The 13,396-nt window shown below is 36.6% G+C and overlaps 1 protein-coding gene across 10 annotated transcripts in view; it reads right to left on the bottom strand.

Moving 5' to 3' along the window:
* The window catches only part of dmd (dystrophin), a 1,939,431-nt gene that overhangs the window by 1,206,949 nt on the left and 719,086 nt on the right, over positions 1–13,396 (bottom strand). For all 10 annotated transcript variants that reach the window (XM_059968142.1, XM_059968139.1, XM_059968147.1 and 7 more), the window contains 2 exons: positions 7,981–8,082; positions 6,448–6,555 (listed from right to left, as the gene is read on the bottom strand). In XM_059968142.1, the coding sequence (XP_059824125.1) occupies positions 6,448–6,555; positions 7,981–8,082 (210 nt within the window). The remainder of the gene's footprint in view (positions 1–6,447; positions 6,556–7,980; positions 8,083–13,396) is intronic.

Here is a 13,396-nt window from a genome sequence, read left to right as displayed (position 1 = left end):
GTCTCCATTATCCTCGGGAGAAAGAGCTTTTAATTCGATTAGCTCGTCAGAAAGGTATGATTTCTCACAAAGACAACAAGTTTCGTATTGTGGAGGACTATTCATTCGAGGTAATGAGGGCAAGAATTGCTTTTAAACCGGTGATGGCGGAGGTTCATTCGATTGGACTTAAACAAGCTTTAAGATATCCAGCAAATCTCAGAATTACGTTGAGCGAGAACGGTCAACGTTTCTTTAATACTCCGGAAGAAGCGAAGAAATTCGTTAAAGAATATCGCTCTTCTAGTCCAATTTGAACTATGTGTTAGGTGGAAGAACTTTTGGAGAGAAGACACCATTCCGTTTTAGGCTTTAACTGATGAAGCTGCGGTATAGCTTTTTATTTTGGTCTGTAGACCTGGTTTTTTTTATTGTCATGATTTACAGATGCTTTTTTAACTTTACTATAATGTTGTTTTTCTTAATTAATTTTTTTTTCCCTCTGGATTAGATATACATGTTAAGACTTTATAATAATGATTTATTTTTAAGATGTCGTTTCTTCTTCCCATAAGACTTTGTTTTCCGTAAGCATTTATTTGCCTGTATTTGAGAATGGGACGAATGCTTTGAATTTTTGAACCTTTTTTTTTTATATATATATTGTAGTGGTTATTGAACCCTTTTTAAATTTTATTTTGACAACCTTTTTTTTTAAAAAAAAGATTGGTGAATTTACATTTATATTTTGTAATATGGTCCTTTCAAAATGTCGTTTCTTCTTCCCATAAGTCTTTGTTTTTGAAACATCATTTCCTTATATTTGAATATGAAATCTTTTTTTAAAGGCATATTACACTATTTTAAACTTCAATGGTTATCCTTTTTTTATTAATGATTTTTTGCTTTTTTATATTATTTTTTCATTTTGATTGATATATATTCTTTCTGTTTACAACCCTGTATTTATATCTGGGTGTTATATAGTTTTTCTTTTCTTTCTTTTCATGAAGTCACCATCTTGAAAATGGGGGTAATATTAGTGTTAGTTTGTGTGCCTGCCGCTTGGCTTTTTTTCGTGGGGTTGGGGGAGGGGGATAGGGATCTTTTTTCGCGCTTTTGCTTTTTATTTTTTTGCTTTTAGTTTACGGGCCGACTTTAAATTATTAATATTGTTGAGGTGTCATGTTCTCCGGTTGCTCCTGAATCATTTTTCCTTCTTCCTGAATTATGGGTTATGTGTCTTTTTAACCTTTTATGATATACACAACTAATATTGGCATGATGGATAAATCTATTAACTTTATCTCCTGGAATACTAATGGTTTAAATCATCCGATTAAACGTAAAAAAATATTTAAAGTATTCCATAGACTAAAAGCTGATATTATTTTTGCACAGGAGACCCATATTAGGAGGGAGGATAATCAACGCTTTTTTAGGTTCTGGAAAGGTCAACAATTTCACTCGAATTGTACTGCCAAAATTAGGGGTGTGTCTATTTTTATAGACCCCTCAATTTCGTTTACACATCATGAAATTATTTCTGATCCACAGGGCAGATTTTTGTTGATAACTGGTTCACTTTTTAATCGAAAAGTGGTTCTAGTTAATATTTATGCTCCAAACTTTGACTGTCCTGAATTTTTTAAATGTTTATTTACTTCCCTTCCTAATCTAAATGAATATATGTTGATAATGGGTGGAGATTTCAATTGTTGTTTGAATCCTTCGATGGATAGACCTAAACCTATTCGAATTCTTCCGAATAGATCAGCATTACTTATTAATTCTTTTATGGTTGATTCGGGAATTACTGAAATATGGCGGTTTTTGAACCTTAAAGATAAAGAATTTTCGTTTTTTTTCACATGTATATCACAGTTATTCTAGAATTGATTATTTCCTTATTGATCATCGTTTATTAACAGATGTAATTGATTGTAAATATGATTCTATTGCTATTTTGGATCATGCACCTTTGAAGTTATCTATTAAGATTTCGGACTTTTCTAATAATACTAGATCTTGGAGACTTAACGCTACTTTGCTTCAAGATCCAGAATTCATCACCTACATAAAACAGCAAATTGACTTGTTTTTCTCAACAAACTATACAGAAGAGATTGACAGAGGAATACTTTGGGACTCTTTTAAGGCTTTTAACTGTGAACAAATTATCTCATATTCCATTGGTAAAAGAAAACAAAGATATTTAGATATTGCTTTATTAGTGGATAAAATTAAAGAAATTGATAAGATTTATTCCGTGACTCCTACCAAAGAACTTTATAAGACGAGAGTTGAGCTTCAAATGGAGCATAGATTATTATTATCCTCTTCAATTGAGAATCAATTAATTAGGACCAGGGCTCAATTTTATATCCATAGTGATCAAACTGGTAAATTGTTAGCTAACCAATTAAAAGCTATCTCGACTAAGTGACAAATTATTAAAATTCGTAAACAAGACGGCAATCTGACTACTGATCATAAAGAAATCAATAACACTTTTCAAGATTTTTATAAATCTTTATATCAGAATTTGATGGCGATCTGTCCATGATGGATAACTTTTTTAACAATCTGAATATTCCCAAACTGACAGATGAAGATCGTAGCTTGTTTGATGCTCCTATCTCTTTGGCCGAAATAGCAGAGGCTATCTCATCACTGAATTCAGGGAAAGCTCCTGGTCCTGATGGTTATATTATAGAATTTTTAAAAACTTTTTCTTCTTTGCTTTCCCCTTGGTTATGTGAAATCTTTAATGATGCATTTGTTAAGAAGAGATTACCTCAGTCTTTTTATGAAGCTACTATCTCTCTAATTCTTAAAAAAGATAAGGATCCCACTTTATGTGCATCTTATCGCCCTATATCACTATTAAATGTAGACTCTAAGATTCTTACAAAAATTTTAGCTATTAGGTTAGAAAAGGTACTATCACAGATTATTTCAGAAGACCAAACTGGTTTTATTAGGAATCGGTATTCCTTTTTTAATATTAGAAAATTGATTAATATAATTTATACTTCATCACCCACAATTCCAGAATGTGTTATTTCACTAGATGCTGAAAAAGGTTTTGATAGAGTTGAATGCGTATACTTATTTAACGCTTTGAGATATTTTAATTTTAGTCCTAATTTTATATCATGGATCAAACTAATATATCATAAACCTGTTGCTTCTGTTCTTACAAATAATTACAGATCTTCTTTTTTTCAATTATCTCGTGGTACGAGACAAGGTTGTCCCTTAAGTCCTTTATTGTTTAATATTGCATTAGAACCTTTAGCCATTGCTATTCGTGAATCTCCTAATATTTTTGGTATTACCCGCAATGAGAAATTATACAAGTTATCACTTTATGCTGATGACTTGTTATTATATATTTCTGATCCTGACAGGTCTATTCCCGCTATTTTATCCTTGTTGGCTCAATTTGGTAGTTTTTCTGGCTATAAACTAAACTTGGATAAGAGTGATTTATTCCCTTTAAACGCGCAAACTTTATTGAATGAAAGGATACCATTTAAAGTTGTTGATGATAACTTTATCTATTTAGGTATAAAAATTACCAAGAAATATACAGATTTATTTACATTGAATTTTTTACCTATGTTTCATCAAATTCAACAACTTACTACAAGATGGTCTCCCTTATCCTTATCATTAGTTGGTCGGATTAATGCTATTAAAATGATGATTCTACCGAAATTTTTATATTTATTTCAAGCTTTACCAATTTTTATTCCTAAATCTTTTTTTGATAACATTGACTCAAAAATTTCTTCATTTGTGTGACAAAATAAAAATCCTAGGTTAAGTAAAAGGCAATTACAAAAATCTAAAAAAGATGGTGGTTTAGCTCCACATAACTTTAGATTTTACTACTGGGCGAATAATATTCGTAACTTAATTTATTGGAAATCAGATTTGGATTCACCATTGTGCCCACAGTGAGTAAATTTAGAATGTAATGAGGCACAGGGATATTCTCTATTCTCCGTTCTGGGTTCTTCTCTTTCTGCCGATTTAGTTAAATTCAATAAACAGATATCAAACCCTGTTGTCAAACATACATTACGAATTTGGTTTCAATTTCGTAAATTTTTTACTCTGAAAAACTTTGCTCTTGATAGCCCTATCTTACTTAATTTTTTTTTTCAAACCTTCTTTGACAGATCAAGCTTTTAGCATATGGAAAAGGAAAGGTATAAAATGTTTTCGTGATCTCTTTTTTGAAGGTAGATTGATGCCTTTCGACCAACTTTCCAACAAATTTGAATTACCTAAATCTAACTTTTTTAGATATCTACAAATCAGAAATGTTTTACATAAAGTTCTACTATCCTTCCCCAACTCAACTTCAATGGACTTTTTAGGTATGATTTTTACTTTAAATCCCTATCAGAAGGGATTAGTGGCTTTTATTTATAAAATGATTATGAAGATACAACCAGAAATATCAGGTAGAATAAAACAAGAATGGGAAAAAGAAATTCAATATAATATATCAATAGAAAAATGGGAAAAAATTTTACAAATGGTTAATTCTTCTTCTATATGTGCTAAACATGCTTTAATACAATTTAAAATTGTACATAGAGCTCATATGTCTAAAGATAAACTTGCTCGATTCAACTGTCATATTAACCCTCAATGTGACAGATGTCATTCAGATGTGGCTTCATTGACCCATATGTTTTGGTCATGTCCCACCTTATATAATTATTGGAAGGACATATTTGCAACCATTTCCTCAATTTGGAATATCGATTTACAACCTCATTTTATTACTGCAATTTTTGGTATACCAAATGAGGATGGTAATCAATTTTCCCCTTCAATTAGACGAATGATTGCTTTTGTAACATTAATGGCCAGAAGGTCTATATTGCAAAATTTAAAAGAGGTTAATCCTCCTACCACATTTCAGTGGCTCTCTCAAACTATTTCTTATCTGAGCTTGGAAAAAATTAGAAGCACTATTTCTGACTCATCAGTTAAATTTGAAGAAACTTGGGGACCGTTCATTCGACATTTTCATATGAATTAACTTGACCTCTCCCAGACCTTTTCTCTGTTTATTCTTGTTCTGGTATGGAGTTCCGGAGTTTTTGGCACTATCATATACAAATAAACTGTTATTATTGCCCATTGTTAGTTTAGTTTAGCATTTTTTTTCTCAATATATATTTTTTGCTTGTATTTTTACAATTTTTTCTTTTTCTTTTGATGATTATTCTTATTTTTTTTCATATAATTATTATAGGCTTGATTGATAACGTACTATGTTTTCCTGTTGATATTTTAATAGGATATTGTTATCCTATTATTAATTCAATTTCAAGTCTAATGCATTTATAACCTATTCATTATTATGTTATGTTTTTTTATATATATGAAATTCAATAAAAAGATTGAAAAAAAAAGAAAGGCCATTATTTGATATACCAAGGACGCGGCTGAGAAGATTAGCTTTCCTTTGGAGTTTCGAGATTTCGTGGCTCTGGAGGTGGGCGGACTAAAGGTCAGTGCCTCTGCAGAAAATCGGTGTGTTGTGGGAGACGGAAGATCTCTGGCTGTGTGCCCAGAGACCCGAGTTCTTTGACACAGAGCTTGAAAAAAGCAACACAACTGACTTTTAACATTGTAAATCAGCGAGTTGTTTGTTATGTCACTCTTCTCGCTGTGAAACGGAGACATCTCTTTTCCCTTATTAGGGAGAGAGAGAGAGAGCCTGTGGTATGTCGAATTACCTGGTGAACAAATAGTCTTCGGGTTACTGAAAATCTGTTTCTTTACTGTTGCTTTGCTGTACGCTTAAGTGTTTGGTGGGGGGTGCCGATGCTTTTTATTTACGGGAGGGGGGGGGATCATTGCTTTGCTGCTGCTTATGTGCGGGGGGAAGCTGGGGGGGGGAGTATTTGAGGTTCTAACATTTAACTGTCAGTCATTCTTTGGGGCACTCCTCTGTTTTCATGGATGGTAGCGAAGAAAAAGTATTTCAGGTTGTATATTGTATACATTTCTCTGACATTAAATGTACCTTTGAAACCTTTGTACTTATCTAGGAACTGGACATTAACTGAGCAGTCTGACCATTTATAGAGTGGATATAGACTAGTAAAGATAGTAAAGGCATTGGTGGAATGGAGCTGACTGTCATCAGTGGATGAAGTAACCAGAATGGAGGTATAAAATTGGACTGTAGATCTATCCTTGATGTATTATAATAAGAAAATAATGATAAATGGGTTAAAAATCTACCACTGACAACAAACAACAATTGAGAATTTATTTATTCAATGACTAGAAAGCAACATTCAGTGGTTTTGGTTGCCCAAACTAAAAGAAAAATTGACATAACCACTCGATAAAATAACTTGCAGGTACTTGATATTATGATTATTAAACCATCACTGAATGGAAGCATCTTTCAATAATTATTGCACTCACCGCTAATTTCCTCAGATTAGTGAGCATCTCATTCTGATCTTCAAAACCAGATGTTTGAATCTTACTCACTGATTTTTCCTTCTCCGCCAACCATTTATCAAATAGGCACTGAGAGGAAGAACATTTGCATTAAAACATTAAAGAAGATGAACTAAAATAATCAATCATATATGTTATTATTTGCCCAGATATCTTAGTGCCTGGTTCTCATATTTTTGTCACAAACACTCAACATGTCATGTAAATTAAGAAATTCAACCATTGTCCAATTAAGCAGTGCTGATGATTCAAGTTTCTACACTTAAGTTGTCACGTGCTAGCTTTCAAGGTTCAACCAGCTGCTCAGAAGAGGTGACAAGCAAAGGTGAATCATACTGTTCAGAGGTTTTCATTTGCAGCCTTATAGCTGGAAAGTAGAAAACTGATTTTGACAGCTAAGACTGGGAAGCAATGCTAAATAGTTATAAATTACCAATGGTTTTGTTTATTTGTCCACAATGAAACACTAATGATGTCACAGACAAGAGTAATTGCAGTTTCTCCAAATACCATGAATTTACAACTGATTGGCATTGCTTTGCTATCAGTGTAAAATCATACAGTATTGTAAACTATAACTGTTTAAGTTGCTTTTTCTACACATCTCTAAGTATCCTTACACCTTTATTCAGAGAATAGCTTGTTTTTTTTTATTTTTCCTTAGGACAAAGAATAAAATATAGAATAGTTTACTACACCCATCTAAAATAGCTCAAAATAGTTCCACCTTCATTTAGGTAACCTACCTATCCACCAAGGTTGCACAAAGTTCACTCAGATGCATGACCAGATCATCTGTTGAAATAGATGGACTTGGAATTTTGGCCAGGATGACCATAGATTCCCATTCATCGTCACGATGTGCTACAAGGATCTCTAATATTAGTCAATATCATTCTAAAATAGATATTGATTTCACTATTCTATGTTAAAATCTACTCAGTAATCCTTCAAATCTCCTTCCACCAACCTGTATTTCTGTTAGAATCACCTGGAAGGAAACAAATAGTTTTAAGAACTCCTTGGATGCATTGAGGTGCATTTAGGAAAGGAGGATAAATGAGCAAGGAATATAAATAACGCTACCAAATCAACACACTCTGAATGCCAGAACTCAGCAGATTAGGCAGCATCTATGGAAAAGAGTAAACAGGTGACATTTCGGGCCAAGATCCTTCTTCAGGACTGAGAAGGAAGGGGGAAGATGCCCAAATAAAAAGGTAGTGGGAGGGGAAAGATGCTAGCTGGAAGGTGATTCGTGAAGCTAGGTGGGTGGGAAAGGTCAAGGGTTAGAGAAGAAAGAAGCTGATAGGAGAGGAGACTGGACAGTAGGAGGAGAAAGGGAAGGAGGAGACCCAGGAGCAATTGCTGAATTATGGCTGGCTAGTGGTAGACCCAAATATCAAGATCAAATGGCATCATTCTGAAATACCAGTAATCTACTTCAGGATGAACAGAGATTATATGTGATAAAGGTAATTGGTGGTGAGATACCTGTTCCTCAGTGAAATATTGCCACTTAAAAAGGATCTCCTGCAATAGGACCCAGCGTTCCTCAGTCCATTTACAAATGGCCGCCCATCTCGCTCCAAGAATCTGCAACACAAAAAGAATTAAAACAAGATTTTGTTTACAGAAGGCAGACTCCACAGTTTCAAATTATTCCCAGTTAAAACATTGCTTTGCTTCAATTTTGTTCTGGTATCCTATAGGGATTCCCAACTTCGGCTGTAGTCCAGGGATGAAGGACACTCTGTTTAGATGAAGATCACAACACAGAAAAATCTCATCTGACCCAGCACTTCCTTACAAGAGCTTCTTTGTTATCACCTTTATCAGTTTATTGTGCTTAAAAGTGACCTCAAACAGTTTCTTTGATCAAAACAGGCTAGCATTTTCTGGGAAAAGTGCTTCCTTATTATTTGATTCCTTGGTGACCATCTGATATTGAGAGTTTTGTAACTTCAATCTTCCTCACAAGTCAAAACATTTTTCTCTGTGTCCATCATTCAAAATCTTTCACTTCATTTACTCTTTTTAGTTAAAGTTCAACCCTTTCCTTCCTCCTAAGACAAAGGAGACCTTATCATTTATCACTTCATAATAGCTTCATCTTGCATTTCTAGTACTGTCCTTACATATTATTTCTGCATCAACTCTGGAGCTTCTGCATCCTTTTCATAAAATAGCAACCAAAGCAGTACATTGTGCTTAGAGCAGAAACATCATGTTTCACATCTAATTTCCTCTACGAATTCACCCCCTTTTGAAATCAACCTCACTATTTGGTTGTTTTTATTCAGGGTCATGTTAACTTGTGCACTTGAATCCAAATGCCTTTCCTCCTCCACTGTATTTAATGTCTTTAGTTCTAAGATTCATCAATTACAAACCACCACTTCAATTCAATGCAATCCACTAATTAGTAAAATGCATTTGATATTGCAAGTTAATTGCTCATGTAAATGATGAACAACACTAATTCTACCATGATCCCACTTTGCAGCTCCTGCCATTGAAGAATCAGCATTTACTCTTTGCTCTCCTGAATTATAATCAGTTATCTATCTAGCCTTCTACTTGTTCTTGTTTCTGCATGCTCTGCCTACATTTGCAAGCCCTTTTTGGTGGCTGCTTTTCCTCAGCATTTGGAAAATCTAAACAACTTTCAGTTAGTGCAAGACCCTCAATAACTTTTTTTTAAAATTTCTATTAGAATTATACGGATGAATTCAAGGACCTTGTTTGACATTACAAGTCCACCTACACAGTAGAAGAGACTGAAGGAAAGAATCCGGGTTTGGAGCTTTCACTGGCTTCATTTCAAAATGGCCTTTCACATACAGCGTTTTGGTTACAAAGACCACTTGATCACTAGCAATGTACAAGATCCATAATGTAGCAAGTTGGTGATCAGGACAAGGATTGGGAATAGGAATGGGATCAAAGAAAATATTAGCCAGAATCTGAAGCTGGACATTAAAGATGTAAAAAGAAGGTATTTAAATACAATTTGCCTCCATTAATCACATCATTATAAATTTCACAACAGATAACGCCAATACAATTTCAAGTGTTCAGAGCCCTTGCCCTAACCCTGTTGGATCAGTGAGAGATATGTGTGCTCATGCACACATACAACACATGGAAAAGTACACTGTTACAACTATGGATGTTTTTTTTTAATCCTCTCAGTTGTTAATACCTTCAGGCTTAAATGGGTGTGTGGTGGTTGGGGGGGGGGGAGAAACAGATTCTATTTTGATAAAAAGTGTTTTGAAAATAATGTAAAGCTGAATGAAATTCAAATATTCATGTCTGGAAATATTTGTGAGCTTTTAGTTAAACTAAAATCTATTAGAGAAAGGTAATTTCTTGGTAATTCCATCAAATGCTGAACTCACTTTTTGTATTTCATGAGTTTGTATTTTGAAGTTTAGCATCCTAATGTCAAACCAAGTGCTCCATTTAAAAAAATTACACAGGTAATTGAGTATTGATGCAAATCACCATGACAGTATTTACTTCATTTATGAGATTACATTGCTAATATTTCAATGGTTTAAAGGAGATAGACACGGACATTTGGGAACATAGACTCCTGTCTGATGCAAAAATAACTTCCTCAGAAAGATAACAAGTAATGAAAAAGACAGCATGATACAAATTATAAGATTGAATTTGGTTGAAAGTTGGTCCACTTAGGGCCTCACATTAACTATATTTGTCATGTTAATGATTAACAAAATAGTACATCAGTCTATGATTTCTAACTCAGGGTCACACAAGACAGAAACAGGCCATTGGATCTGACTCGCCCATGCTGACTGAGGTGTTAATCTACATTAATCCTTTTCTTCTGCATTTGACCTGCATCACTCTATTCCTCTCCTATCCATATATCTTTTGAAATGCATTTTAAAACATTTGGATTGTACCTAATCCTATGACCTCCTCCAGTAGCTTGTTCCATTTATCCACCACCACTTACTAGAAAGACTTGCTCCTCAGTTCTCCTGCACACATTTCTCACCTTAAACCTATGTACCCTAGTTTTAGACTCCATACTTTTGGAATTGACTGTGACTATCTACCCTATCTGTATCTCCCCCCCCCCCCCCATAATTTTATAAACTTTGATAAAGTCACCCCTGAGCCCTCCTGCTCTCCAATGAGACCACTACCAGCTTATCCAATCGGTTCTTTAAAACTGAAGTCTTTATTCCAGGCAATATCCTGGTGACACACACAAAATGCTGGTGGAACGCAGCAGGCCAGGCAGCATTTACAGGGAGAAGTGCTGTCGACATTACGGGCCGAGACCCTTCGTCAGGACTAACTGAAAGGAAAGATAGTAAGAGATTTGATAGTAGGAGAGGGAGGGGAAAATGTGAAATGATAGTGTTATGAACCTCGTAACTGGGTCACTTACCAGCAAAGACAGAGAGGTCCGTTGAAGTCTGATGGTACTATTTTTAACAGTATTTATTGATAAAGATACACAAAAATAAGATCAATGCAAACATACAGATAATATACGTCGTCAACAGTAAATCTAAAAGCGTGGGTATAATAATAATCAATAAGAAATAGCTCTATCGTTGTCTAGGGGATAATGTATTGTTGGATGGAAATATAAAAGTCACTGTTAGTTGGTTCAAGCTGCAGCATTTTGGGTTTGAGAGAAAGACAGGTTAAAACTTGCCCAGTTCTTTTATGATGCCAATCCTTCGAGTCGTTGGGAGTTGGTTTCCCCGTTGATAGCTAAAAGCCGTTTTTCCGTGGTAAGGGCACCGGTTCTGGGGCAAATGGAACCGAACGCACGTGGCCTCCCCACCGGCTTCCGCTATTACGGGATCGCTAGCATTTCTTCTGGTGTGTCTGAGGGGCTGTTCCCACAGACCCTCTTTTACCCTGACTCACAGGGTCTCAGATGTCAATCAGGTTGGGTTGATGCAATCCCTCCCTCAACCAGCCCACTTTGCCTGAGGGCTTCCACGTAGCACAGTATTGCAATACACAAGTTCGTCTCCAAGAGACAATGGTTGTTTCCCTTAGCTTTATATTGCTGGGGGAACAAGACATTCCGCACGTCTCTCTCTCATTTCCTGGGTCTCCTGACCCAAATCAATAGTGATCTTGCGATTCTCACAAAGGAGGGGGCTACCCCGCACCCTTCGGCCCCTCAGAGCTGTGGTACTTTCATAACAATAGGAGACTGGAGGGGGTGGAGTGAAGCTGAGAGCCAGACAGGTGATTGGCAAAAGGGATACAGAGCTAGAGAAGGGAAAGGATCATGGGACAGGGAGGCCTCAGGAGAAAGAAAGGGTGGGGGGGGGGAGCACCAGAGGGAGATGGAGAACAGGCAAACAGCTAAATATGTCAGGGATGGGGTAAGAAGGGGAGGAGGGGCATTAACAGAAGGTAGAGAAGTCAATGTTCATGCCATCAGGCTGGAGGCTACCCAGCCGGTATATAAGGTGTTGTTCCTCCAAACTGAGTGTGGCTTCATCTTAACAGTAGAGGAGGCCATGGATAAACATATCAGAATGGGAATGGGACGTGGAATTAAAATGTGTGGCCACTGGGAGATCCTGCTTTCTCTGGTGGACAGAGCGTAGGTGTTCAGCGAAACGGTCTCCCAGTCTGCGTCGGGTCTCACCAATATATAAAAGGCCACACCGGGAGCACCGGACGCAGTATACCACACCAGCCAACTCACAGGTGAAGTGTCGCCTCACCTGGAAGGACCTGAATGGTGGTGAGGGAGGGTGTAAGGGCAGGTGTAGCACTTGTTCCACTTGCAAGGATAAGTGCCAGGAGGGAGATCGGTGGGAAGGGATGGGGGGGATGAACGGACAAGGGAGTTGCGTAGGGAGTGATCCCTGCGGAAAGCAGAAAGGGGGGAGAGGGAAAGATGTGCTTGGTAGTGGTAATAACTTCTCCATTCTTTCTAGCTCTGCTCCATCCTTTCTACAGTGTAGTGACCAGAACATATGGCCTGTCTAATGTCTTGTGCAGCTGAAAGGTCTCAACCGAGAAAGGTGTGGTCAAGAAAAATTCTTTCCTTTTTCTGGGAGATGTGGAGATGCACAGGAAATGACATTGGTTGAAGAGTCAGTCAGAGTTCAGGGAATCTGCAGTTTAAAATAATCAAAAAGAATATACACAAGGATGCACTGGTGTGGAAGATGGATTCATCAAAATAGATGCATTGGAGAAAGAGAACCTGGAAAAACAAAAGGGAACTCCTACAAAAAAAAACAGGGTGCAGCAGGTTTTGTTATTAGCTCTGGGAATTCCTGTAGAAACTGGTTGCAAGCCTTGCCACGGCCGTCAAGTGTCTATCTGTGATCCAGTTTAGTCTGAAATTGGCCCTACGCATTCGCAATGCTCTTCTAGAGGTCATACCTGGACTTCTTATATGATCCTAAATTACCTGCCCTAATTGCCACAGATCTAGCCCTCAGGAGATTATGAGTGCCCTGGTTCAAACATGGTTTCTGTTTGGGGAAGACACAAAATATTTTTGTGGATACCTATTCAAGCACACAGCCCTAGTAAGACAGTGATCACTGTGGTATGTTCATCGAGGTGATCTGACAAATTCTTGAACATGTCCAGTCCTGAATTTCCTCATCCACATCTGCCATCCAGCTCTTCTTAGTTCCCTTTGCCAACGCTGTGCTCTTTATTCTTTGACCGTGTGCAGGTAGAAGCAGCACAGCCAGGAGGTTGGATTTGCAAAAGTGCGGGTGAGGTAGCTATGATTGTTGGTAGTAGGATAGTTGGTCAAGTGTGTCCTCTAGTATTGCAGGTGATACGGTGATACTAGTTGGGGCAGAGACTTCTTCAATCCAGCCTAAATAATACTTCAAAGTACTTGGAATCCACTTTTGTACTGACGGAA

Source organism: Hypanus sabinus, chromosome 4, assembly GCF_030144855.1.
Source record: "Hypanus sabinus isolate sHypSab1 chromosome 4, sHypSab1.hap1, whole genome shotgun sequence".
Taxonomy (NCBI): Eukaryota; Metazoa; Chordata; class Chondrichthyes; order Myliobatiformes; family Dasyatidae; genus Hypanus; species Hypanus sabinus.
This window is presented reverse-complemented; position numbering and strand designations above follow the sequence as displayed.